The sequence below is a fragment of the Typopeltis vanoorti genome, chromosome 14, assembly GCF_054136105.1.
Source record: "Typopeltis vanoorti isolate ZY-2024b chromosome 14, IOZ_Tvanoo_1.0, whole genome shotgun sequence".
Classification (NCBI taxonomy): domain Eukaryota; kingdom Metazoa; phylum Arthropoda; class Arachnida; order Uropygi; family Thelyphonidae; genus Typopeltis; species Typopeltis vanoorti.
The window spans coordinates 77,235,860-77,263,476 of NC_143562.1; the positions used below are offsets into that span (position 1 = coordinate 77,235,860).

Here is a 27,617-nt window from a genome sequence, read left to right on the forward strand (position 1 = left end):
CTGTTTGTCTGAAGTAGGCAAGTTTACAGGAACAAAGTACTGAAAGAGGAGGGAGCTGGTCATTAGTGGAGCGGATAAGGCTAGCACGTTTACAGTGGGGCTTAAAAGCTGTATGGAGGTTGTACTTTTTTAATGATCTGGCTATTTTTTCTGAAGTACCACAGATGTAAGGAATGGTGATGGCATTTCTGAAGTCCTTCTGAAGAGATGGTTGGGGAATGGGGAAGAAGTTGATTATTTTTTTAATTCTGTAGTCATTATAGCCATTTGAAAGGAAGGTGTTGTGTTTGAGTTCGGTTGAAAGGACAGTTTTATTAGAACAAAGATTGTGGTCCCTATAATGCCATATTGCTGGGAAGGGTGGTGGCGGGAGAGTCTGTGAATGTATCTGTCTGTATGAGTAGGTTTTCTATATACAGAGAAAGAAAGGTTACCATTAGGAAGGTGTGTTACTAAGGTGTCTAGGAAGGGTAAGCTATTGTTATTTTCCTTTTCCACATAAATTGGAATTCTTGGATGTAGACTGTTGAGGTGACTGAGGAAGGAATCTAAGGTAGGCAAATAGTCGGTTTGGAAATGTTCAAATTTCATATTGAACATGAAGTGTTCAATATGAAATTCAATTTTATCCTTCTAGACTAAATGGTGATTACATCCAATTTCAAATCTTGTGTACACTCTAGTGTCCTGCACCAGAGAGAAAACATCACTCTCAACAATAACATAGTCAATGAGACCTTTCTTATTCCTTGCTTCTTCTCTCCATGTGAATTTGTGCACATTTTTATGTTGGAACATGGTGTTTGTAATAACCAGTCAATGTCCTGAGCAGAAATCCAACAGGTATTTGCCATTTTATTAGCTTTGCTCTTTTCTCCAAATTTTCCCAAAACATTTTTGTATGTCTGACAATCATTTCCTACTCTGCTATTATGTTGTTATTATTTTAACGGTATAATAGAACACAGAAACTAAGTAAATAATTAATTTATTAACTTGATGCTGATATTTCGCTGGTATTATAACCAGCATCTTCAGAGCACAAAAACACTGTTTGTCACAATACGTGAGACTAGAACAACATGGTGTACTTAAACAAAATTGTAGCAGCAACACAAAGACTAGAGTCCTGATTTTGGCGCCTTCTATCTGAAAAAAAAAAAAAAAAAAAAAAAAAAAAAAAAATATCATATATTATAGAGTCCTAGAAAAGTGCTATTTTTTTCTTAACATGACTGTCTCCCAGATCTTCGGCAAGTTAATACAGCCATATTTGTTGAGATTTGGAGTGTGTTTTAGGGTTTCTGTCGCCTCTGAGAACAATCTCTCTGATTTATACGGGTTTCTGTGTAGTATTTTTGTGTTTTTCCAGTTGATCCTGTGTGCAGAGGTATCCAGAGCATGGTCTGCTAGGCCCGACTTCCCATAATGATAATTCCGGATGTATCGTTTATGTTCGCTGATGCGGATATTCACAGTTTTTCCTGTTTGACCGTAGTAGGCTTGATTGCATGAGCAGGGTACTTGGTAGACTCCTGGATGTGATAAAGGTGGAATGCTGTCCTTGGGTGAGCGGATGAGGGTGGCTAATTTGCTACATGGTCTGAATGTAGTGCGTAGTTTATGTTTATTGAGAATTCTTGAGATCTTTTCGGATGTGCCTTTAATGTAAGGAATGGTGACTGCTTTGTTGTAGTTCTCTGTGGTGGATGGTGGGAGGGGTTTCTTAGGAGTGTTTAGTATTTTGTTTATTTTATGTGGATTGTAGCCATTGGCCAAGAAGGTGTGGCGTAACTGAGTCAGTTCAGCAGTAAGAGCCTTGTCATTGGAACAGATTGCTCTCGCTCTATGGGTTAGCGTTTTTAATATGCCATATTATTGAGAAGGATGATGGTGTGATTGTTTGTGTAAGTATCTGCCTGTATGTGTGGGTTTTCTAAAAACTGAAAATGATAAGGAACCATCTGGGAGACGTGTGATGAGTGTATCCAGGAAGGGCAGACAGTTGTTGGCTTCTAGTTCCATAGTAAAGTGGATTTTTGGATGTTGGCTATTTAAATGTGCTAAGAATGTTTTCAATGTCTCAGGGCCATGTGGCCAAATAGCAAGCACATCATCAACATAGCGTAGCCAAAGTATTGGTTTGAGAGTGGCTGTATTGATTGCTTGTTTTTCCAGGTGTTCTATGTAAAAGTTGGCTAGGGGGGGAAAGGGGGGAGCCCATGGCTGTCCCATCAATTTGTTTGTATATTTTCCCTTTCCATGTGAAATATCCTGCATGTATTGTGAATTTGAATAGTTCAAATATATCAGGGGGGAAGTGTGACTTCAGTAGATTGAGGGTTTCTATTAGTGGTACATTTGTGAATAGTGAAGTGATGTCACTTCACTATTCACAAATTCACTATTCATGTTTTGTCAAAGCTTACTATTAAGTCTGAGCTTTTTAGGGTAAGGTGTTGTAAGATACTTTTTAGGTGTGCTGAATTTTTGACAAAGGAGGGAGAATTGTTAGTGAGAGTGGCTAGTAGCTTCGCTAAACGTCTAGCCAGTTTGTATGTGGGACTATTTATACTGTCTACAATTGGGCGTAGGGGTGTGCCTGGTTTGTGAATTTTTGGTGATCCATATGTTGTTTTAGTCTCGCGTATTGTGACAAACAGTGTTTTTGTGCTCTGATGATGCTGGTTATAATACCAGCGAAATATCAGCATCAAGTTAATAAATTAATTATTTACTTAGTTTCTGTGTTCTATTATACCGTTAAAATAATAAACAACATGTTCGACGAACACATAAGTCTGTCCACACGTTTACTCTGCTATTAGTACATTTTAGTAAAGTAAGATTTTCAATTAAGTTTATAAAATGGGTGGAGTTTTTTACATAAGATGAGGTAAGACCAGTGAATGAGGGTGGTCAAAGAGTTAGAGAGGTCAAAGAGAATTGGTTTACCCAAAATCCATAAACCTAATTCTCCCCTAAGACCCATAGTAGATGCCACCAATGCACCTTGCTACAAATTATCAAAGCAGCTAGTTAACTTTTTGACCCCGCCTCACTGGTCTTACCTCATCTTATGTAAAAAACTCCATCCCATTTTATAAACTTAATTGAAAATTTTACTTTAAATAATACAGATATATTGGTCAGCTTTGACATCATCTCTTTGTTTACAAATATTCCCCTAATTGACACCTTAACATAATCAATGGGGAAAAACGTTTTTTAACACTTAATAAACGTTTTTCCTTCTGATATCTTAGAGCTCTTTTCCTTTGTCATCAACTCTGGTTATTTCTCTTGGAAGAACAAAATCTACAAACAGATAGAGGGATCTGCCATGGGTTTCCCCCCCTCTCACCCCCCTCTTGCCAATTATTACATGGAAAATATTTTGAAAAACGAGCCATTGACTCTTCCCCTATAAAACCTTCTATCTGGCTAAGATATTAGATGATGTGTTCTCTATTTGGCCTCATGGCCCAGACACATTAGATTCCTTCCTCATTCACCTCAATAGTCTACATCCAAGAATCCAGTTTATGATGGAAAAGGAAAATAACAATAGTTTATCCTTCCTAGACACCTTAGTAACACACCTTCCTAATGGTAACCTTTCTTTCTCTGTATATAGAAAGCCTACTCATACAGACAGATACATTCACAGACTCTTCCACCACCACCATTCCCAGCAATATGGCATTATTAAAACTCTGACCAATAGGGCCCACAATCTTTGTTCCAGTAAAACTGTCCTTTCAACCGAACTCAAACACAACACCTTCCTTTCAAATGGCTATAATGACTACAGAATTAAAAAAATAATCAACTCCTTCCCCATTCCCCAACCATCTCTTCAGAAGGACTTCAGAAATGCCATTACCATTCCTTACATCTGTGGTACTTCAAAAAAAATAGCCAGATTATTAACAAAGTACAACCTCCATACAGCTTTTAAGCCCCATCATAAACTTGCTACCCTTATCCGCTCCACTAAAGACAAGCTCCCTCCTCTTTCAGTGCCTGATATATATAGAGTGCCTTGTTCCTGTAAACTTGCCTACTTCGGACAAACGGGCAGGTCAGCATCCATCTGGTTAGAACACAGTTGTTACATCTGCAAACACGATTATGGTCAATCTGGCTTTGCAGACCATGTTTTGGATACATTCCACAGGATCTCCTGGAAAAAAACTACTATGCTTCACCATAGTGAATTCAAAAAAGAAAAACTATTCTTTGAATCTGCATCTGCACTCAGGAATCAACCTAATTTTAACAAATACGTTTGCATTAAACTTCCCAAAATTTGGAAAACTTTAATTATCAGAGATCCCTCTTTACATCCCAGGCCACCTGCAAATGCCCATAGAGGGCGCACCACCTAGATTGGACTTTAGTTTCACTTTGTATTGTATTTGTGTGTGTTGTTACAAAAAGTTTTTGTAATCCCCGAAGATGTCTCTGTGACGGAGAAGAAATATTGGAAGTATTAAAATTAGTTTTAATCCTTTCTCAGTGCTGTTAATATTCCATTAAACCTCTAACATGAATTTATATTAAACAATTTGTTTGTATCTGTCAGATCAGCCGCGACCTCCACAGGGTTAAACAAACCATCATATCACCCAGTAATATTTTCTCTTCTTTTGATGCCTCCTCTCTATATACCAATATTGATGTGCCCAAAAAACAAAAATCTCATCATTGAAATATCTTTACATTGAATACAGTCCTTACACACCCCTGAAATCAAAAAGGTCACCATTATCCAATTACGAGAAACCAAATTATATTGCTATATCATGTTTTCATAATATGCCATAAATGCAAAAATACCCTATTTACTCTTACTTACCCTCATGGCAATTAAAAAAATAAATTACCACCATGACTCTTGAATCAGCTAAACTTCTCTTGATACATGATTTCATAAAATGACATGGCAAGCTCAAAGTTAGTTTTCTCTGTCCTACGTCTGATGACATTTTAAAAGAAATGGCCATCGCACCATGTTGTGACTTGCTGTGTATTTAGCAGGTTTTTGTTTCTTTTATTCGTTATTTTCAGTTATTTTAAATTCATAGTTTAACTAATTTTTTTGTTATTGGTTTTATTCATGTTTTTTTGGCTCACTGATAAGTATTTCTACAGTCAGATATCAGTTCTTCATATACACCACTAATCCTGATTACATACCATCTCAACTCTGATCAAGTGCTACACCAAGTATGTCAACTTCACCTTCAAAAAATTGCACACAGGTATGTCAAATTAATAATTATTCTTTAATTCAATAAATCTAATTTAATTAATATATTTTTTGGCCCAGCTAGATAAAGGTGGTTGTTCTATGACCAAAATAGCTTTGCCTTTTCAGGTTGACATAACGTATTTTCCACATTAAACTGTTATCCTTTTGACCATGCTATAAACCTATTTAAATCATTCTGCAAACCATTTAGTTTGCATTCATTAACTATTATATTACCGAAGTTTGCATTATCTGCAAATGGATGGTTAACTGTTTCTCTTCAAATTATTTCTTGCATCATTAATATGCAAATTAAGAAGCAGCCTGCAGTCATTTGCATTCTACTGCTTCATATATATACTTCTCTTCACGAGCCTTGTATTCCCATCTTCAGCTTCATGTTCATCCCCATTTGCTCCAATTTGTGTAACAAAGTTGCATCTAGTATCTTATCCAACACCTTTACAGAATTCAGCATTATCATCATGTAGCCATTCCCTTTATCCAACTTAGCTGTCACTTTATTATAAAACTTCAGTAACAAAACTTCTTAACAAAACCATGTGAAGGTTTTGCTAAATAAAAATAACAATCATATGTGCAAAAGAGATTAGCCACATTAATTAACATGGATGGGGATGCTTACGGGTCAATTTTTTCATGTAGTACTATCATATCCTGTACACCCCTTGAGGGTATACATCAGGAATTTGATGATGATTAACATGGATTTCTCTCCATTCAGACAGTTTACAATAGACATTGATTATTAAATGTTATAACTACAAAATTGATGAAATGTACAAAGCTAATTTTAGGATCATTACCGAAGTTTCATTCTTCACATGGTTCTAGACTGTGACTATCAAATATGCAGGAAAGTCTCTTCTGTCACTCCCCCCCCCCCTAAAATGGAGGGAAAGGGTACTAATGCCACTTCTACTGCTGCTCTGTTGGAAACTGGATTGTGATGCTGTTGATGATGTCCTTCTCAGCCAAGAATTGGTTCCTTTTGTTCCAGTGTTGGTGGAAGAGGACATGAGTGTTGTTTTTACAGTGGTAATGATGATGTTCATGAAGATGATAGCTTTTAATTTTTTGTTTAAAGGCTTTAAGCAGGTGGTCAGGTGCTTTTCTCAGGGAAGACATTGTGATGTCTGCTCTTGCCTGTCGAAGATAAAAGCTATATATCATTGCTTTCACGTAAAAAGATAGCCACAGACTAGGTTGACTGTGCATGGAGAAGGTTTAAGTATTCTTCTGAATTCAGCCAGCCGAAGAATAGAGCTGCAGTTCCTGAGAGGAATGGATGCGAAGGGTAGGTCATGCTTTGGATATCTTGAGTGTTTCCCGTATATAGTATCATGTTTTTTTTCCACCTATTCCTGAATTTTGCCTTTAACCAACTTCTGTGATACCTTTTCCACTACTTCCAAGATGCTGATTGATTTGTAATTTGCAATCTCTTTCTTGGCACCTCCTTTACACAACAAAATTAATTTTCCATCTTTCTATTCCCTTGGGACTTTTCCAGAGATGAGAGAGAAGATAAACAGCCTAATCGGAAACAGTGTCATTTCCTTTGCACATTCTCATAATACAAGGTCTGATATTCCATCTAATCTCATGACTTTATTCACATTGAGATTCTGCAATATCCTAATAGGTACTTCCAATTAATCAAGATTGATTAATTGGAAGTACCTATTCCCACCATTAGTTTGTCAATGCAGTATCTTCACCTGTATGATAAATCTTTGCAAAATGTTAGTTCATTCAGCTGTTTTGTCTGCTTCTGTCATCTACCTACTATCAGCATTCATTAAAGTTGTTCTGTTCACTCGCCACACAACAAAATAGCTCTTTTGGCTTGCTAATTCTCTCTCAAACTCTGATTTTGCCTTCCTTACTCTGCTGGTCACCTTTCTTGTCTCTGCCTTCTAATCCAAATGAGCTTGATAATTACCTTTCTCTTTATGCATCCTTCAACATTTTATTTTTTTTACCAGTAGAAGTTAGATTGTTTTAATTCTACCACTCATCACGACAGTCTAACTCCTACCTGATTTATCCTCTTGATCTTGACTGTGCCCATTTTTGTGGGTAGCTCCTACCCACAGAAGGTTGTAAAAACTTTTAGTACATTAGTACTGTTAGTACTGTGGGTGGACTAAGTTTTTACATATCTGGAACCATGCAGATCAAACATGAAAATTTTTTCAAGCTACTTCCGGCATCTAGTAAGTAGGCAGTGGTCTCACACTGGACAGTGAAATTCATCTCCAACCTAAAGGCATTTCCATACCCACATCAATTTCTTACCATCAAAACATTTGTAAGCAGTTTTTTTGTGTTGGAAGAAACGAATTTTCTGTCATTCTCAGCTAGAACATAATTTAATTGTTTTAGAAGCTGGGAATAATGGATATATGGTGTTCCTGTGTTTACTTTTCGACATTGAAACACATACTCTGTTTCTTTAATGATGATAGAGTACATGGCTTGCATATAACAACTGATAGTAATTAATTTTTTGTATATTTTCTTCATGATTTTAGGCATGGAACCAGATGTGCAGGAGAGGTAGCAGCTAGTGCAAACAATAGCTTGTGTTCTGTTGGAGTGGCATTTGAAGCACGTGTTGGTGGTATGTGTTTTCCAATTTCTTTTTGCAATACATAGGATATTTATTATAATTTACTAATAAAGAACCCTTAATTTGTGCTGGTCTGCCATCAGATTATTTATTATGTTCCGCCTTTGGAAATCATGATAACGATATGATTTACTTTAAGTATATCCACAACTGGTAAAGTGATTTAAAGTCATATATGCCAAATGAAAGGGGGGAAGAAAAAAAAAAAGAAAGATGGGAAAATATAAAAATTTAATCACTTCAGCATTTTTAAAATGAATTAAACTTACCAAAAAATTCTTGTTAAGTCCTTTGCCCAAGTGTAAGTAAACAAAGTTTGTGCGTGAAGTATCTTCACAACTAGGCTACTTGTATATAGAGGCTGATGACTTCACATCATTTGCTTTCATAGACCACAGTAGACATAGCAGAGACCTCAATAAAGGTCAAAACCAGTCTGGGCAGTAACCCTTCTCACAATGCATAGCGACATACACACCCAAGGGGAAGTGAGCTCTGTATTATGGGATACTAAGGCAACTGATGTGAAGTTATCAGCCTCTATATACAAGTAGCCTACTCGTGAAGATACTTAATGCATAAACTTTGTTTGTTTACACTTAGGGAAAGGAATAAACAATAGTTTAATTTCATTTATAACCAAGTGAAAAATCATTTTACATCTGTTTCTTAAGAGAACTTGTTAATATTTTGTTTCATTGGATTCTAGAATAGCAGGATGGTAGTGTTCTTGTCTAGGCATATGCATAAATGTTTGAACTTAATTTGAACCAGTTTGAATTTAATAAACAATAGTTTAAATTCATTTATAACCAAGTGAAAAATCTTTTTACATCTGCTTCTAAAGAGAACTTGTTAATATTTTGTTTCATTGGATTCTAGAATAGCAGGATGGTAGTGTTCTTGTCTAGGTATATGCGTTGATGGACAAGGAAACATATTAACAAACAAATAAATGTTAAAAAACATATTAAGAGAATATTTTCATGAACTACTGAATAAAAATGTTACCTCTGCATTTTAAAATTATATACCAACTACTACTATTATTATTATTATTACTACTACTACCCCAAGACCTCATGGAGTCAAAGACTCATCTGGAAGGTCCTTTTATCACACACACACACACACATCTCATCATACCGTGCCTTAAACACACTCAAACTCCTTGCAGACACCACACTCTCAGGCAAGGTATTCTAATCATTTACAACTCTACACACAAAAAAAAAAAACTGCCTCTCACTCCCCTACTCACATCCTCTTTATACAGTTTCCAGGAATGACCTCTGGTTCTCTCCTGATCTTCCACTGTTTTCTGTAGAACTTCTCCAGCATTGATCCTATAACAACCCCTTACCAACTTGTAGGTCTCTATCATATCTTCCCTCTTCCTCCTGTCCACCAGACTCTGCAAATTACATCTTCTCAATGTTTCCTCATACTCGACATTCTAGAGGTCAGAAACTATCTTAGTCAGTCGCCTTTGGACCCTTTCCAACATCTCTTCATCCTTCTGAAAACCAGGGGACCAAATCTGGGCATAATAGTCCATGTGTGGCCTAATCAAAGCCTTATACAATGGAACAAGAATCTCCCTACTTCTACATGTCAGTGTCCTCCGCATCATTCCCAGAAGCCTTTGTGTTGTCTTCACAATTTTGACTATGTGTTCTCTAAATTTCAGATCCTTATCCGCTATCACCCCAAGGGCTCTTATTTCCTCCACCTCCAACAATATATCCTTGCCAAGCATAAATTCTGCATCCCATCTTTGTTTTCCAAATTTTAAAACCTTACATTTTGCAACATTGAACTCGCATCCCCATTTCCGTGCCAATCACTCAATTTATTCAAGTCTTCTTGTAAGGCCACAACATCTTCACTACTCTTCACGGTTTGTCCCAACTTTGCATCATCTGCAAACAACTGAATATCTTCATCCAAATCTTCACCAATATCATTAATATAAAAGTTAAACAATAATGGCAGTAAAACAGACTCCTGAGGTTTTCTATGAGAGAATATTCTATGAGTTTGAGGGACAAAGTGAGCTGTATGGGAGCGATGGACTGCATTTGAGTAGTTATGGTGTGAGTCATTTGGAGAGACTGCTGCTGGAAGGTAGAGAAGTGAGTAGAGAAAATGAATCAGATCAAGTGGGGAGTGATGTGGAAGAGCAGGAGAGATTGAAGAGGTGGTTATGAATGGTGAAGTGAGTAGTATGAGTATAGAAAATGAGAGAATAGGTGCGCAAGAGGAGCACGGAAAAAGGGGAGGCTCAGGGTGGACATGGGTATACAGCATGAGAAAGCTGGATGCTCCAAGAGCATGTATGGAAAGGAATGGGATTACCTCGGATCAGGGGAAACCAGTTGGAATCGAAGGGGGTTCTAAAATGAAGAAGCAGAAAGGGAAATGGACCTAATCGAGCATGGAGAGATCACATCAAGTGAGTAGTATCAGTGGAACTAGCTGTGGATCCAGAAATGAGCTGTTGTGTTTGTATACAAATGCTAGAAGTATAAGAAACAAGGCAGATGAAATGGTTGCACTAATTGTGTCTGTTCACCCAAAGATTGTCGGAATAAGTGAGACATGGTTGAAAGAGGATGACATCCTGACAGGAATAGAGATGGAAGGGTATGATGTGTTTCGTGAGGATAGAAGGGGTAAAAAAGGGAGGGGGGGTGCTATTGATGATAGAGAAAGAGTTATGTCCATACAGGGTAGAGATGCAGGAGGGAAATAGTGCCACTGGTTTTGAGGCAGTATGGTGTGATGTTGTTATAGACCAGGTAATGTGGATGGTGGTGATAATGAAATGTATAATCAAATTGGCTAAGAAAATAAGATAAGGGTGTCTTATATTTAGTCATTTTATTTCATCATTCCAGTCTATATTGCAATATAGACTGGAATGATGAGATAGCAACTGGAAGTAAAGAAAATGGGTTTCTTGAGTTTTTGAAGGATAACTACCTCAGACAGTATGTAACAGAGAGCACACGAGGATTGAGGGTCTTGGATTTGGTCATCTCATCAGAGGATGTAATTATAAATGAGGTGTCAAATCATCCACCAATTGATGAGAGTGACCATGAGGTGATTACATGGGTGGTTGCCAGCAGTGTGAGGACCTCTGTGAGAAAAGGGTATATGTGGAACTACAAGGGAGGGTGATTATGAAGAGCTCAGGAGACAGCTTGCAGGTGTAGCATGGAATGAGGAGTTAGCTGGAAAAGAGATCGATGCAGCTTGGGGGATTTTCAAAAACTGTCTAGTAGATGCGATGTCGAAATACCAACTACTATCAAAGAGAATAATTCTGTAGAACTATCATCAAGCAAGAGCATCATCAACTTTCTGATATGTACCCTCAGAGGATATTACAGGATATTACAATAGTACTACATGAAAAAGTTACACCATTACTAACTTTTGATCAACAATTTTTCTCGAAATTAATCTTATCAATCAAGATCCCAACATTATGCGATCTTATATTTCTGTTTTCTAAAGCACTTTTTAGTATATCAGTCCACCTATATCTTGGTCTTCCTCTGAGTCTTTTCCTCCCAACCTGGCAAAGAACTCGTTTGGCTAATCTTACCTCTCCCATTCTATTTAAGTGACCATATGAACTGAGATTAGCTCTACTAACACATTCTTGAATGCTAACAATGGCAAATTCTTTCCTAATATCCTAATTTTTAATATGATACTGCCATTGATGTCATCTGTTCACTCCACTAATCTTTCTCAGAAATTTCACATATCAGAGGTCTCCAGTGTTTGTTGTCTATTTCCATATTTAATTTGCCATCTTAACTAAAAATTGTGACTAAATAGCTATAGATTCACCATTCAAGATACAGTTGATATTTGCAATGTTTCTGCCTATTTTCATTGTCTTTGTCTTTTTATTGCTGATTTTCATACCAAATTTATTGCAACAGTTATTCAATTTAGTCAGGTAATCTTGCAGGCTTGTTCTGGATTTATTCAGAAGTATAACATCATCTGCATAAACTATGGAGCTAAAATTACCATTGCCAATTTTGATATCAGATTTAATACTACTTTCCTTCATAATATGATCCATATAGATAATGAATAACAGTGGAGATAATGTGTACCTTTGTTGCAAACCTGATTTTATTTCACACTATTTTCCTCTACCTCCTTCAATTCTAACTGCTAACCTACAACTGAAATAGAGACAATTTTTGCTTGATATAATGTCTCATTTACACCATATAAATGTAGAATTTTGAAGAGCTTTTGTCTTGACACCTGATTATATGCCTTTTCCAGATCTACAAAACTTAAATACAAATCCTTGTTATATTCCCACAATTTCTCAACTGTTTGCCTTAAAGTGAAAACTGACCCAGACAACCTCTATTTGGCCCGAATCCAGTTTGTTCTTCATGAAGCTTCCCTTCCACGATGTTTCTTAGCTGTCAATTTTATTTTCCTTTTTTAAAAATGGGTACTATGAAAGCTCTACAACAACCATCTGGAATTTGACCCTCTGCTATGCCTTCTACATTATGTAGTGCAGCTACTGTAAAACTTTTATAACTCCATATTTGAGCATTTTTGGTTGAATTTTAAATACTTCAGCTGCCTTTAAACATTTCAGGTTTTTGATGGCTTTTTCTACTTCAAGTATGGGTATGTATTCCTGACTACATTCCTGTTGTGAGTTTTCTACAGCTGTGCTGTTTGATTCATTTAGCAGTCTTTCAAAGTTATTACTCCAGGTTTCTGAAATATCTTTTTTTTTTCCATATTTAATTTGCCATCTTCACTAAAACTTGTGACTAAATAGCTATAGATTCACCATTCAAGATACAGTTTATCTTTATCTTCAGTTTTCATGTTACCATTATCTCTGATTCCTTTTCCAGTACTTTGAGAAGTTGGTGCTGAAAAGATAAGTTTTATTTTCATAGTAAACTAGTAATTTCAATTTTCGTTTTGTTGTACTTCTGTTTATTTTTTATAGCTTAGCATTAGCATAACTGTGTGATTGTATTTGTATGTTTGAAACAGGTTTTTATTTTTACTATTTTCTAAACTTGCAGTGATTGACAACAAAATGGCAGTACAAATAAGATCAGGCAGAGCAAAATCAAACTTAATTAACAACACAAACTTTCTTTTCAATGATGGTGTGTTGTTTTGTGAATGCAATGTGTACACATGTGAAGAGTGTGTTTGTGGAGAGACTGAACAGGAGATGAGAGAGGATACGGATATGTTGAAAGTGTGATATTCTGTTGGACTACGAGTTATGAGTAAATGTGAAACTGGCTGATGATGGAATGAAAGAGTGCATAATTGCAGGATCAAATGACTATGAATCACAGAATGGAAGAATCACTGAGCAAATGATTGTATAAATCATTGAATGGAAGCAACTACAGATACAAACTAAAGTATAGCTGAAGAAACAAAAGCTAGTGACATTGTGGAAGCAAAGGACATTAGAATGAGGAAACGGAAGAAATTAATGACAGACTGACAGAGAGTGTAATTGCCAGGATGCAGGACTTGAAAATGAGTTGATCAGAATGAGAAGTGAAATAAAAAGTATCCATTGTTGAGGTGAGAGGTTTGATGGATATGAATGGAGAAATATAAAAGGTTAGAACAAAGGAAAGCAGAGAAAAAGAGGTAATGAATAACTAGAAAATAGCGATGTATGGAGTTTCTAATTAGAGGTGTGGAAATGAGAAATTCCATATGGTGTGTTTTCCAGGAAGAAGAATTAGCAGAATAATTGATATGTTAGATAAGAGAAGCAGACGAGCAAGCGAGTTGGTCGTGGTTGTTGGAACAAATAACTTGTTTGTTCCTATGTGGGATGTATTTGAAGATGGAAATGTATACAACACATTTGAATGGATTTGGTGTGTGTCAGACTGTTCTGCTGCAAGGAGGAACAGGTGATGTGAGCATGAGAGCAGATGTTGTAAGAAGTGAAGCAAGAGATAAGGAGAGAGGAACTGGCAAGACTGAAGTTATTGTAAAAGAGAATAATAGTACTGTGGTGATAGAATGAGAATGCAAGATGGACAGAGAAACGTGGTGGTGGTGGTGGGGGGTGTCAGGGCAATGTATAAGGAGAGTAGATGTTGGTAGTAAATGTGTATATGGGAATGGTCAGTGTGGGAATGGAATGGCCTGGAATGTATGGGATGTAGTTGAGTCTAAAGAGATTGATACGTTAAGTGGTGATAAAGGCAGAATAATTACTTTACTTATCATTAAGAAGTAACATTCGACGTTTTCGACCTCTATATTGAGGTCATCATCAGGAAAACATACATATGTACAGGATACAAGCTACATGACACTACACTATACAAAAGTAAGATGAATCTAAATGTCTGTTAATCATTTACCCTAGCCTGACCTCTGGTGGGGGAAAAAAACTACATTAAACAATTTCTAGAGTCCTCTCGTATTAAGATTTTCTTCTGTTTGGAGTTGTTCTGGATGCTATATGAGTTGAAGATGGGTCCTCCAAATTCTTGTAATAATTAATCCATAATTCTTTAATAAATTTAGTTTAATTCTTTATCCAAATGTAAGCAAACAAAGTTTGCACCTGAAGTATCTTCAGGACTGAGACAACTCATGGTAAAGGTAGACCAAACTCTCATCACTTGTCTTAGTATCTTCCATAATGCAAAGCACATCTCCTTGTGAACATGTATAATGCTATGCATTAAGGGAAGGGCCACTACCCAGACCAGTTTCGACCTTTATTGGGGTCTAGTCAGTGGGAGCCAGGCCCAGAAGTGGTGATACTAAGGTGGAAGTAATGGAGAAGTCACCTACGAGTTGCCAAAAGGTGTCTCACCTTATTCTTAAATTACTCTGGATTTAGAGAAAGATGTTGAAAGTTTTTTCCCACTTGGTTAGACTATAATAAATTTAGTTTAATCCTTTATCCAAGTGATAATGAGTTCGAAGAGAGATTTAGTGATTTTCGTAACCAACAGTCTTCTTTAGATTTATTTTCAATGCCATTCAGTGTCAATGCTGCCAAAATGCCAGGCTCAATACAAATGGAGATACTTGAACTCCAAAACAACTCTTCTTTGAGAGAAAAATTATTCAATGTGCCCTTGCTTACATTTTACAAAGACTAAATTTCTGAGGATGCATTCCCTAATCTTCGCCGGCATGCTTTGAAGATGTGTGCTTTGTTAGGAAGTACACATCTTCAAAAGTCCATCCAGTTAACATGTTGATTCCATTCCGATCTTTAACATTAAAATCTAATACTTTAATTACAAGACAAGCAGATGGGTTCATCATATGTTCAGTTTACTTAAAAGTGACACCTAATATAAAATGGAAAGATAATAAACCTAATATAAAAGTGAAGGACAGACTGCCTGTATTGAAAATGCAACAAGCTGAAGCTTAAAGCAAGAAAAAGAAGCTCTTTCTTTGGTTTTTTTATATAAATTGGAATAACAAGTGCTTTTTTTTCAAGAGTTAGGGTAAAGAATTTCAGGAGTCTTTCATTAAATTTTTCAATCTCCTTTTTTTACAATTCCATATTTATATTGTTTTCACCTAGTGTTTTCCTATTTTTTAGTTATGACATTATAATATTTTCTGTTAGGTCATTCTTTTTTTATAAAATCTTACCTCTTTATTAGCATCAGACAAAAGATGATGAAAATAGGTTATCCATTTTCTAAGTCTGTTGTTTGTATTTTTACCTTTTCTTTTATTTCTTTGTTTGTTTGTGTATGTTATTATATGTTATAAGTTTTTGGTTATGGCTTTGATATATCCTTTTCTAGTTCTGATACAAAATTGTTCCATCTCTGTTTTTTGCAGTAGTACTATTTCTTTAGTACTTATTTATGTTGGAATTTATCCATTTCTGGTAATTGTCTTTTATTATTATTATATTTTCTATTTTGTTGTTCCAGTAACAAAGTCCTGGTTTTCTATTACATTTCCTCTTTATTCCTATGCTTTCTGTTACTGCTTTTGTAAATCATCCAGATTTATAAAAACAGCAACAGGAATTGTCAAGATTTCTTGCAGATTTTTCTATTCTTTCTCTGTGTCATTTGATTTGGTTTCTTTCCTTTCATCAGTGCACTTTTAACATTGCTGCTTAGCATGGGGAATCTCGTAACGAAAAATTTTGTAACTGTTGGTCAGCATTTTCTGTTTTATTTATTTTTGGCCATTTTGGTTTAAATTGGATTTTTGCTATCACCATGTAATGGTGAGAATTCATTTCAAAACCTTGATATCCTCTTACATCTAAGATTAACTCTGCTGGCTTAAACTTTGCAATAATGTAATCAATAACTGATTTATATCCTCTGGCTGACCATGTATATTTGGTATTTATAAATTCATTATTCTCATAATATTATTATAAATAACAAAATCTCAGAGTGTATTCATTGTGATGATGATGGATATCTTTGCCAAATCTACCTATCTTTTGGTATTTTCTGTTTCCTATTCTGGCATTTAAATCTCCTGCTTAGAAGTAAAGAGTCTATTTTATTTGTTTTATCTATGATATTCTGTAATTCTTTAGAAAAGGTTTTACTTTCTTCTTCTTTCCCTTGGGATGCATTAAACACCATTTATTACTGTGCATCCTCTTAATGTTTTGAGGCCAAATCTTTCATTCAGTAGTTATACAGTATTTTTTTCTTCATAGTTTTATATATCATGATCATAATATCTGCTTTGCTCTTTCCTCTTTGTTTTACTCCACTGTACATTTATGTATAGTTGTTTCTTTCGTTGGCACCGTTTTTTTTGTCCTATTTTTCTGTTAACATATTTTATGTCAACAGTTTAGTTGTTCATCAAGCTCATCTGCTTTGCAGTTGATTCTTCTTACATTCCAGGTTGCAATTTTCATTATATTCTGCTTCTTCCAATTGCATTACTTTTTCCTGAGTCACAGTCTTTTCTCATAATCTTCCAGTTTTTCTTTGGGTGAGACTTGAATGTACGAGGGTGGTCTGAAAAGTTCTCGGCCTAACAGTGAAAAAACGAATTTATAGTTTCAAAATTATTTTTATTTTTCAACATAATCTCCCTTAAGACTAATATATTTATTCTGGTGATGATCCAGCACCATTATCCCATCACTATAGTGGTTCTCAGTAAGATCTGCAAAATACCCCTCTACAGCTGCAATCACCTCTTGATTCGAAGAAAATCGCTGACCAGCGAGGAAGAATTTTAGTTTTGGGAAGAGATAGAACTCAGAGGGAGCCAAAACTGGGGAATAGGGTGGATGTTCCAACAATTTATAGTGCAGGTCCCTTAATTTTCCTAATGCCAAAACACCTTTGTGCAGGTGCATTGTCCTGATGAAAGATGATTTCTTTCTTCTCAAACCAGGTATTTTCTCATGAATTTTTTCGTCTAGTCTTGCTAAAAGATCGGAATAATATTCCCTGGTTATTGTTTTACCCTTTTCAAGATAATTAATAAACAAAATGCCTTTAGCATCCCAAAACACCAATGACATGACCTTTCCTGCTGATGGAACTGACTTTGTCTTCTTTGGCGTTAAACAGCCGACTTCTGTCCACTATTTTAACTGCTGTTTTGATTCTGGTGTGTAATGGTGAATCCAAGTCTCATCCATAGCAATAAATCGACACACAAAATCAGTTTCATTCTTGTTAAACCACTCCAAGCACTGTTCAGAGATTTTCATGCGAATGCATTTTTGATTTGCTGTGAGCAAGGCTGGCAGCCATCTTGTACAAAGCTTTTTCATTTGCAATTCTTCACGCAAAAATATCCTACACATTCTTTTGAAATGCCTATAGTTTCAGCAATTTCATGCACTCCGATTCACCGGTCCAATACCATATTGTGGACTTGATCAATGATTTCTGGTAGTGGTGTTACACTTTTTTGTACGTCCTTCACGTGGATCGTCTTCAAGGCTGGTACGGCCATGTTTAAACTCTGCAGCCCATTTCTTAATTGTCGAAAATCAAGGAGAAGAGTGCCTATGAACATCAAATGAATTTCTTTTGGTGTTAAATCTTCTTTTACATGAATTTTATAACTACACGATACTCAATTTTATCCATTTCAGGGGACAACACTTTTGTTTCAGACAGCTGAATAAAACAAACTACTTGATAGAATGACTTGCAATTTCACATTGATACTTATGACAGATGTACCAACTTATAAAAAAAAATCTTGCCAATAGTGTTACCGTCTATGGTCGAGGCTGAGAACTTTTCAGACCACCCTGGTATAATTGATTACTAGCCTGTCACTGTCTAGTAGTAGGGTTGTTACCTATCACCTCTGGACAGGCATTTCGAACAGCATTTCCTCAGTTTGGGATTGGGGTTATATCACCCATACTTCAGGGTGGACCACAAGAAGTTGAGTAACAGTATAGATAGGCTTCTAGTACCCTTGGAAAATTCATAGCTAAGCACCTTTTATAATGTGATAATTTCAATGATTGTTAAAATATCCTCTCACTAGTGCTCTTCTGGTACCAGCACCCTTATTGACTGCTCTGAAAGTATTCCATCACCAATGAAGATGAGGTTGGCATTTTTATTTATTTATTTTATTATATCTGATCACACATGAAAAGCCACAAGACCAATAGCACATTAGTGTCATGTGTGGGCAAGAGGAATAGAAGGAATCTGTTTACATTTTGTTTGAATAGATGAAGGTTGTAATCTTTGTGGAAGGCAGAGTTGGGGAGACTTTCAAGATGTACTGTAAAAGGGTGTTGGTTGGCAGTGGCTCTTGTTCTAATGATTTTGGAGGAAAGTGGAGGAACAATAGTGGCCAATTCAGCAGGGCACTCTCCATGAAAGTATCTGTAGAAGAGGCACAAGGCAAAAAACCAAATGTCTGTGAGAGAGGGATTGAAGTGGATATGTGACAGGTATCATTAATCAATTTTGCAGTCTTCTGGATAGAATAGAGCAATCTTAGAGAGGATTTTAGTACACCACCCCAAATATCAGAGCAATATTCCATGGTTTGGTGGATTTAGGATTTGTACAGTTAGCAGCTATGAAAATGCAAGTAGTGTCTTGTGCAAAAAAAAAAGTACAAGTTTTTTTGGTGGCTGCAGAAGCTGTAGTTGAAATGTGGTTGTGCCAGGAAAAATCAGAGGTGCAGGTCAGTCCAAGAAGAGAAATCTGATTATGTTTTGATATCTCAGTATTACTGAAGGTAATGGGGAGAGATTTGGACTCTTTCTTGCAAGAGATCAGACAAGACTGAGTTTTGGTGGCATTGAACCTACAAGGTTGTCCTTGACCCATTGAGATATAGCTTGGAGATCAAAGTTCAGGTCATTTGTGATGGTGGATCTTGAGGAGTCCAATACTTGAGCACTACAAGATTTGTCAAATGAAAAGAAATAATGTAGTGTACTGTCATTGGCAAAACTATGGATAGGATTGGAAGTCTGTAAGAGCAGGTCATTTATATACAAAAGGAAGAGAGTGTGTGTGAAAGAACAGAATCCTGGGGTACTCGTGCATTGGTATGAGGAGAGGAAACCATCCAGCATTACACGTAGTGAGTGAGCAGTGAGAAAGTTGGTGATCCTATTTGCCAAGTGTGGCAGACCATAAGATGGCAGTTTGTTAATTAGACCCCTGTGCCAAACCTGATGAAATACTTTTGAAATGTCAAGGGCAACCACATGAGTTTCTCTAAATTTTTCCGTGGCTTGAGTCCAGAGGTTGGTAGTGAAAGCAAGATCAGCTGTAGATTGCGAGTGGCAGAATCCATACTGCTGGTCACTGATCAGTTGGTAGGTCTCTAGGTGGTTCAAAATTTGGTTGCTGATGATCTTCTCCATAATTTTAGAGAGAGCAGAAGTGAGGGCAATTGGACGGTAGTTTGTTGGTTGGCTTTTATCACCTTTCTTGGACTGGGCTGGATGTGGGTATGTTTCCATGTTGTAGATTAGATGCCAGTTGAATAGGATAGATTGAAGAGGTGATACAGGATAGATGTTAGTTCTGGAGAATATTTTTTTAACACAATAATTGGGATCCAGATGCCTTGTTTGTGTTTAGGTTATTAACGATTCTTCGGATTTCTTTTTGGCAGAAGGCTATGGGTAACGTGGAGAGCTGTTCTTGATGAAGTGGAGAGAACTTTGCCCAGGTCATCAATGCAGGAATTGGAAGAGAACAGTGATACCATTAAGTAGGCCTTGTCTTTAGGTGAGGTAACTACAGTACCATCCCAATATGAGATTGGTGGAAACTTGGGTGGGCAGAAGTTGCATCCCATGTCCTTGGCAAAGGACGAGAAGGCAACAGCCATTTGAGCAGGAGGCGAGTTTGTAGTGGGAGACAGTTTTATATATTAATTTATTTGATTAGTATATATTAGTATATATATTTTTATATTTGAGTGAGAGCAGCTATATGTTCCACTTCACCACCACTTTCACCCCCCAAGCTTTTTTTAAATATATTAAATATATGCCATTTATATGTTTATTAGTGCCTATCCATGAAGTTACTTAATTGTTTAATGGCAAGGTTTTAAAATATCCTAGGAGTAAGAATGCTAGATGGAGATGTTACAGATGCAGTAGAAGCCCGTTCACTAAGTCTAAATCCTCAGCATATAGACGTATATAGTGCTTCATGGGGACCTGATGATGATGGTAAAACAGTTGATGGACCAGGTGCATTGGCTACCAGAGCCTTTCAAGAAGGAATTGCAAAAGTAAGTCTTCTCACAAAATGCAAAATATCAAATACTGTTTATTGAAATTGAAAAAAACAAAATAAATAAATAAAGCCAATATAAAAATTTATATAAGTAGTGTGTCATAACAAGTAGTAAATTCATGTCCAAGTCTTCCTAAATGTCAATAAATTTCAGTGTTTCTGTATTGATCAAAAGAACAGTTTATGTAGTTTTGTTGGGAAAAATTTGTTACAGTTCTGTCCAGGACACAATAAACATTTTTTAAGCCTTCTAAAAAAAGCTGAGTCAGTTGGTCTCTCATCTGGGAAAGTTTTTCCTTCCATAAAATAAAATAAAAAAATAGTGAGTGTGACTATATACAGTTAACAGACATTAGGCATTCAAAAATGAATGAGTTATTTATAATAACATAGTCTGTAACAGCCAGATTTGTCTGTGCTCTGATATTTTGTGCCTTCATCATTGAATGCAAACAAAATATTTAAAAGTTTTGTTTTTTTGTTTAAATGGAAACAGTTTGTTGTTAAAGTTTACTTGTATGCACTCAATATTTTTAGTGAAAATATACTATATTGTTTGGGCTGTATATACATAATGAAATGTACTGTAAAATATATTCCATAACGACAACGATAAAACACTGATTTAGGATGCATTAGATTTTATTATGATCAACCATCTGAATATATGTCTGAATCAGTCTTTGTTCTGAAGACATAACATTCCAACAGCCACTTCAGGCCTCCAGTAAGAGAGCAGTTATTTCACCAAGTGATAATATCTACAACATAGTTGACTTGGCATTTCCTCCAACTAAGAAAGATGAACCTGGAGAGTACTTCTGCCATCTTTATGGTGGCAGTATTCTCCAGGTTCACCAGTCCCCAGTTTGTGGAACAGGCTACACTACAGAAAAGTTTCATTATTATGTGATACCTTCATAGACTCGGGCAGACTTTTGCCTGTCAATTGCATATGTTCTCTGCTTGATAATAAGCACATGGGAATTTTAAAAAAAAAAGTTTCTGGGGAATAATCCCTGCTACCTTCATACGAGATTTGCAAACTCACCCACCATCTACTACCCACTAATAGTATTTTTGGTTATCTGTTAATTGACAGTTGACAATTCATGTAATAATAATAGTAATGTTCTCTTCCCGATTTGTCTATATGAATAATGAAAAACCAAGTTTCCAGGTGACTACTCTCATGATGAAGAAAACCAAACTCAGGTTTTTTCCAGTCAGAGGGTGCAGTGGCTCACCATTATTCCAACTGCTCTTCAGAGGCACTTAAGTGTAACCATGTTAGTTCTCTCTCTCTGTAATTTATATTTATTGGTGCCAAGGATGATAGGATATAAATTATTACAAAACATATGTCAAGACTTACGTCAAGCGTCAGTCTGGTAAATTGTGTGTGAAGTAACCTGTATAAATATTGTTTTAAGATATGTTTCATCCCACTTATAATTTGAATTGGCAATATATATATTGATCCCAACACTTATTGAACTTAGATATTTTCACATTTTTAAATGTCCTTTTCAAAGAATTAGAAACAAGCCAATTTAAGGAATTTGAAAGAAATTATGGGTACTTGACTGGATACCTCAAGTTGATCTTATAATTTACTGTTTTTTTTTAACTTCATATACAAGGTTGGGCTTTCTCAGGCAGAAAATTCAATAATGCTGACACTAAAGCCATGAAAAAAAGTCTGTAGTGACCGGAGTGTAATCCTGTGGCTATAGGAAGACTGAGTTAAGTTAGCATTCTGGAGGTTGGTTGCCATATGCTAGCTTCTTTCAAAAACTAAACTGATTTAGTTTTCTTGATATTATTACTAATGTATTTTTTATTTTGCTCTATAATTATAAAAAAAAATATTATCTTGATTTTTCAGATATTTTTTTCCACAAACCATCATAGCTCAGTATATCTAATATGCATACAAATTAAATGATAATCTAGTACTTAACATTATTATGTTAAGTAATAATAGTGACTGTCAGCAATTATTTGAAAGTAATAGTTTAGCTAAGCTTATTTTGATTACAAGTTTCTCTTTAGTGATATTATTTGTTATATATTTAGGATATAATAGCTTAATTTAAAAAGGTAAAATACACAGATATTTGACATGTAAATTGTTTATATGCCTCACCCATTTTAGATGTATTTAAAAAAAAATACATACAGCCCCTATTTAGATTTGTTTGTCCATCTACCTATAGCATATTACAACTTAACTCTGAATGAATGTTAATGAAATTCAGCATTTTTGAATCTTTACTAAACATATTGTCATTTTGGTTTTGATTGAAATGTGACCAATTTAGAAAAGAATTAGGCCAAATAATGCCTGAGTTATAACTCCACTCTAGCTGGATGGATTTTTAATAAAATATAGACTTTAGGATATGTACTAAAATTCATCAAGTTATGTCTTGATTTAAATCAAACCATTTTTACCAATAAAATTAGGCAAGATGATTTGAGGTAATAAAAGTACATAGCCTGCCTCTAGGTTCATTTACCATTACCAGGATTCTCACCATATTTTTTTAACCATCTAAGCAAGTACATCACGGTTTAATCATGTAACAGCATAGTATTGTAATTATGGTTGATAGTTATGTGTGTTCTTCTGACTGGTTTATCTCTTTTGTAGGATGACAAAACTAGTTTCAGGGAGAAAATTCCTGCCACTCTGTATGAGACTGGCTAACTCACTTTCTGTTAAAAAGTCCTGATAAAGGTTCTTTGTGTCCTAGAAAAGATTTGAACCCAAGTCTTTCTAGCCATTTGGCATCATTGAAACCAACTGGTTTACAAAAGCTAATGAGTAGTTTTATTTATTGAAGATAATTGAAATCTCTGTTTCCTGTTTGAACCATTTTTGTTAAATAATGTTACACGTGTAGGTAATTAATAACAGTGGAGTACTTATCTCATTTAACATCAGTTTATCTTGTGCATCCTCACTAATTATTAAGCTTCAGCTTAAGTTATATGTTGCTCTTAATCAAATTTTAAGTCCAGCTAAATCTACATCACTAACATGTACATTCAAATTATGTATGCATACATGTATATACTGCATTCTTTCTTTGTAGGGACGTAATGGTTTAGGCTCTATATTTGTGTGGGCTTCAGGTAATGGTGGTCGTGTGAAAGATAATTGCAACTGTGATGGCTATACAAATGCTATTTGGACTTTATCAATCAGTAGTGCCACAGAGAATGGTTTAGTGCCATGGTATAGTGAAGCTTGTTCTTCCACTCTTGCAACTACTTACAGCAGTGGCTCAGTTGGAGAACGACAAATAGTAAGTTATATTTTGTTTAGGTACTACTATACAAGAAGATCTGGGTATTTGTTTAAAGGTATGTGTGCATTTGCATTTAGACATTGCTTTTAAAAGTGTATGCTAAAATATAAAAAAAAAATAATAGTTCACGTTTATTACTTGATTTATTACGTCTTGAAGTGGTCAGCTCTACTAACCTAACTTGTGCTAAGTTAAATTTCAAAGTACAGTGATTTTTGAGTTACTTATTTGTGTTGGGAAATCAATGTGCTAACCATATAACTGAGTGCATAGTTAAATACATTCATTTGTCAGCCTAGCACTAGTTAGCTGAATAGATAGCATACATGCCTCCTCTCCAACCAATTGGCTGTGAATTCTGTTTCCACTTGGGCATGAATGCCTGAGAATGTCTTCAGGTAGTAGGCAAATTTCATCATCTGGTGAGACCACTATTTTGTTTACTGAAATCATTACATGGCTTCAAAAAAAAATCCCACATTTGATCTCTAGAGTAGGATTTCCAGATTAATACCTTGGTTCATATGAAAAAGATGATCTCTAACTGTTGACCTAGCTGAATTAGTTGATAGCATTTCTGCTCTCTACCTTACAGATGGGTTCAAACTGCATTGTGGCATTGATGTTTATAAATGTAATTAGCTGGTAAATGAATTTTATTGCCTAATCTGAGACGACCATTTTTTCAGTACTTCAGACCTACTCTCCAGAGGTCTGAAAAATTTAAAAAGTACCATACTTTGTCTTTGTAGGAGGATTTCTAGATTAACTAACCCTTAAACCACCCACACCACTAATACACTGTAGATTTTCAACTTCTTCTGAGTAGTAGTAGTAGTACCATCATTAAGAAGACTGTTTTGTTAATACATACTACTCACCTGTGGCTATTTTGTTATGTTTCTTATTGTTATTATTATCTGAGATCTCCAGGAGTCAAGGACTCATCAAGGGAGACTATAAATAACCCAAACAGCTGTCATACCTTACCTTACCTTAAATTCATTCACACTAGATTCACTTACTACCACTAAAGGCAAACTATTCCACTCACTCACTGCTCTGTGAGAGAAAAACCTAGCTCTTACCTCTTTCTTGATTGCGAACAAACTTAACTTCCATGAAAGTCCCGTGTTCTCTCCTCACCTTCCATATAACATAAAATTTCATCAGACGATATCCTATAACACCCATTCCAAAGTTTATAGACCTCTATCATATCACCCCTCTTTCTCTTATTAACCAGAGTCTGTAATCCACATGCTTGCTATCTGTCCTGATAATCTAAATCCCATAATTGAGATATAAATTTTGAAACTCTTCTTTGCACCCTTTCCACAGCTTCTTTATCCCCTTGGAACCTGGGATACCAAATCTGTGCTCAATAATTCAGGTGTGGTGTTATAAAGAGGCAAAATGACTTCCTTATTCTTACATGTCAGATTTGCTTCAACATCACAGTTATCCTCTGAGTTGTATTTACAAGTTTTCCTATGTGACCTTTGAATTTCAAATTCCTATTCACCATTATGCCAAGATTCCCAGCCTCATAAGTTTCTTGTAGCATAATCCCACTAATATAATGTCACTGGAAATATCATCACGCATAGCTTTACACTTACTAATATTAAACGGACAGTCCATTTTAGTTTGTCCAAATTTCCAGCCTATTCAAATCATTTTGTAAGTGCTAGATATCATCAGCATCTTGATTGTCCTGTCTATCTTCGCATCATTGGCAAACAATCTCACATCTCCTTTTAGACTCAGGCCCAAGGTCTGAATCCCGAGATACACCACTGGTCACCTTAAATCTGGCAGATTCACACTCACCCACCATATACAACCTTTGATATCTGTCTGTCAGTCATCCACCGATCCAAGTCAAGAGTTTATATTCCAATTTCATATTCTCCAGTTTATGCACCAGCCTTTCGTCTGGTATCCTATCAAATGCCTTAGCAAAATCGAACATTATCATAGTTATCAAATCAACATTATCAAATTACTAAAGCATGACCTTCCTTTAGTAAACCCATGCTGCTCCTTGCAGAGTACACCTTGTTTGTTTACCCCCATTTCTAAATACTTAGAAACATCAGTTTTTGCACCACCCTTGTAGTAAAACCATGCCATCTTTGTAGAAGTCCAGCTAGTTCACTGTCAGTTGAAAATCACTTATGAAGATTCTTAGCATGCTAGACGGGATTCAAACTGAGGTCTTTCCAACTAAAGACATTGTCCACACTGATTGAGCTACAAGGGTGATTTCATGCATTAAGAAGTTTATTTTTTTAAAATTATTTCATCAGTTTATTTAATTTTGTTCTTGGTTTTCCTTTCGAATGAAATTTTTCAAACACTGCTACATTATTATCTAATGCAGTTACTTTCATGCATTAATGAATCGAATGGTGGTTTCGGTACCCTTTGTCTTTTAATCTGTTGATTATCATGTTTATTTTTATAGAACTGCATGTTAGTTTATTTAAATAAAAAAATTAAAAAAAAGACCTATATAACTTCATTTTGCCAGTGTAAAATTACATAGGCAAAGTGGATATTATCAATATCAAGTAGAATGATATGGGCAAATATCAGAATGGGGAACTGGACAATGAGATTTATATATGGCTATTGTCCACAGAAGGTTCTACTAAGGTAAAAGTGGAGGAATTTTTTTGAGTATTTAGAGAAAGCAACTGACAATGAAAAAGGAAAAGTTGGTCATTGTTGCGGATCTAATTATTATTATTACTATGTAACACATCCAAGGATTCCAAAGACTCATCGAGGGAGGTAGCAGAGTAGGAAATGATTGTCAGACTTACAGAAATATTTTGGGAAAATTTGGAGAAAGGGACAGAGTTAATAATAATTGTAAGTGAATACACAGGTATGGATTTTTGTTAGGATATGGACTAATTATTAGTAACACATTTTCCAACTTAAAAATGTGCACAAATTCACATGGAGAGAAGAGGCAAGCAATAAGAAACATCTCATTGACTATGTTATTGTTGATAGTGATGTTTTCTCACTGGTGCAGGACACTAGAATGTACAGAGGATTTGAAATTGGAAGTGATCATTTAGTCTTGAGCAGGATAAAATTGAATTTCATATTGAAAAGAAGAATGTAAGAAAATTTTGAAGTGAATAAAAGTTGAGCAGTTCTCAGATGTGAACTGTAGACTAAAATACACAAACATTATTCAAGAAAAAATGAGAGTTTGAGAACAGGAACCAAACCTTGGAGATTCAGTGGCAAGTCCTGAAGAAAACATTAATTGATTCAGCCAGAGAGGCATGTGGTGAGGTTGTGTGCAAGGATAAAAAAATCAGAACTCCCTGGTGGACACAGGAAGTTAAAGAGGCAGTGAAGGAAAAGAAGAAAGCATATAGAAAGTCCCTGGTGAATAAGTCAGTTTGTGCTCTTAGAGAATAAAGAGACAAATGTAAGAAAGCTAAACATTATTTTTACACAGTGTTCAAAGACATTGTTCAAACCAGTTTTAACTTATGGATCTGAGAGCTTGGTAAGAAATAAAACACTTGACCAAAGATGAGTGACCGCAGGTATGAGAGTTCTGAGAAAGATTAGGGATGTGA

At 35.6% G+C, this 27,617-nt stretch overlaps 1 protein-coding gene across 2 annotated transcripts in view; it reads left to right on the plus strand.

Annotated features, from left to right (window-relative positions):
• The window catches only part of LOC150099690 (furin-like protease 1, isoforms 1/1-X/2), a 280,807-nt gene that overhangs the window by 135,799 nt on the left and 117,391 nt on the right, over positions 1 to 27,617 (plus strand). For both annotated transcript variants that reach the window (XM_090403953.1, XM_090403954.1), the window contains exons 6-8: positions 7,816 to 7,904; positions 20,512 to 20,684; positions 23,791 to 24,003. In XM_090403953.1, the coding sequence (XP_090260079.1) occupies positions 7,816 to 7,904; positions 20,512 to 20,684; positions 23,791 to 24,003 (475 nt within the window). The remainder of the gene's footprint in view (positions 1 to 7,815; positions 7,905 to 20,511; positions 20,685 to 23,790; positions 24,004 to 27,617) is intronic.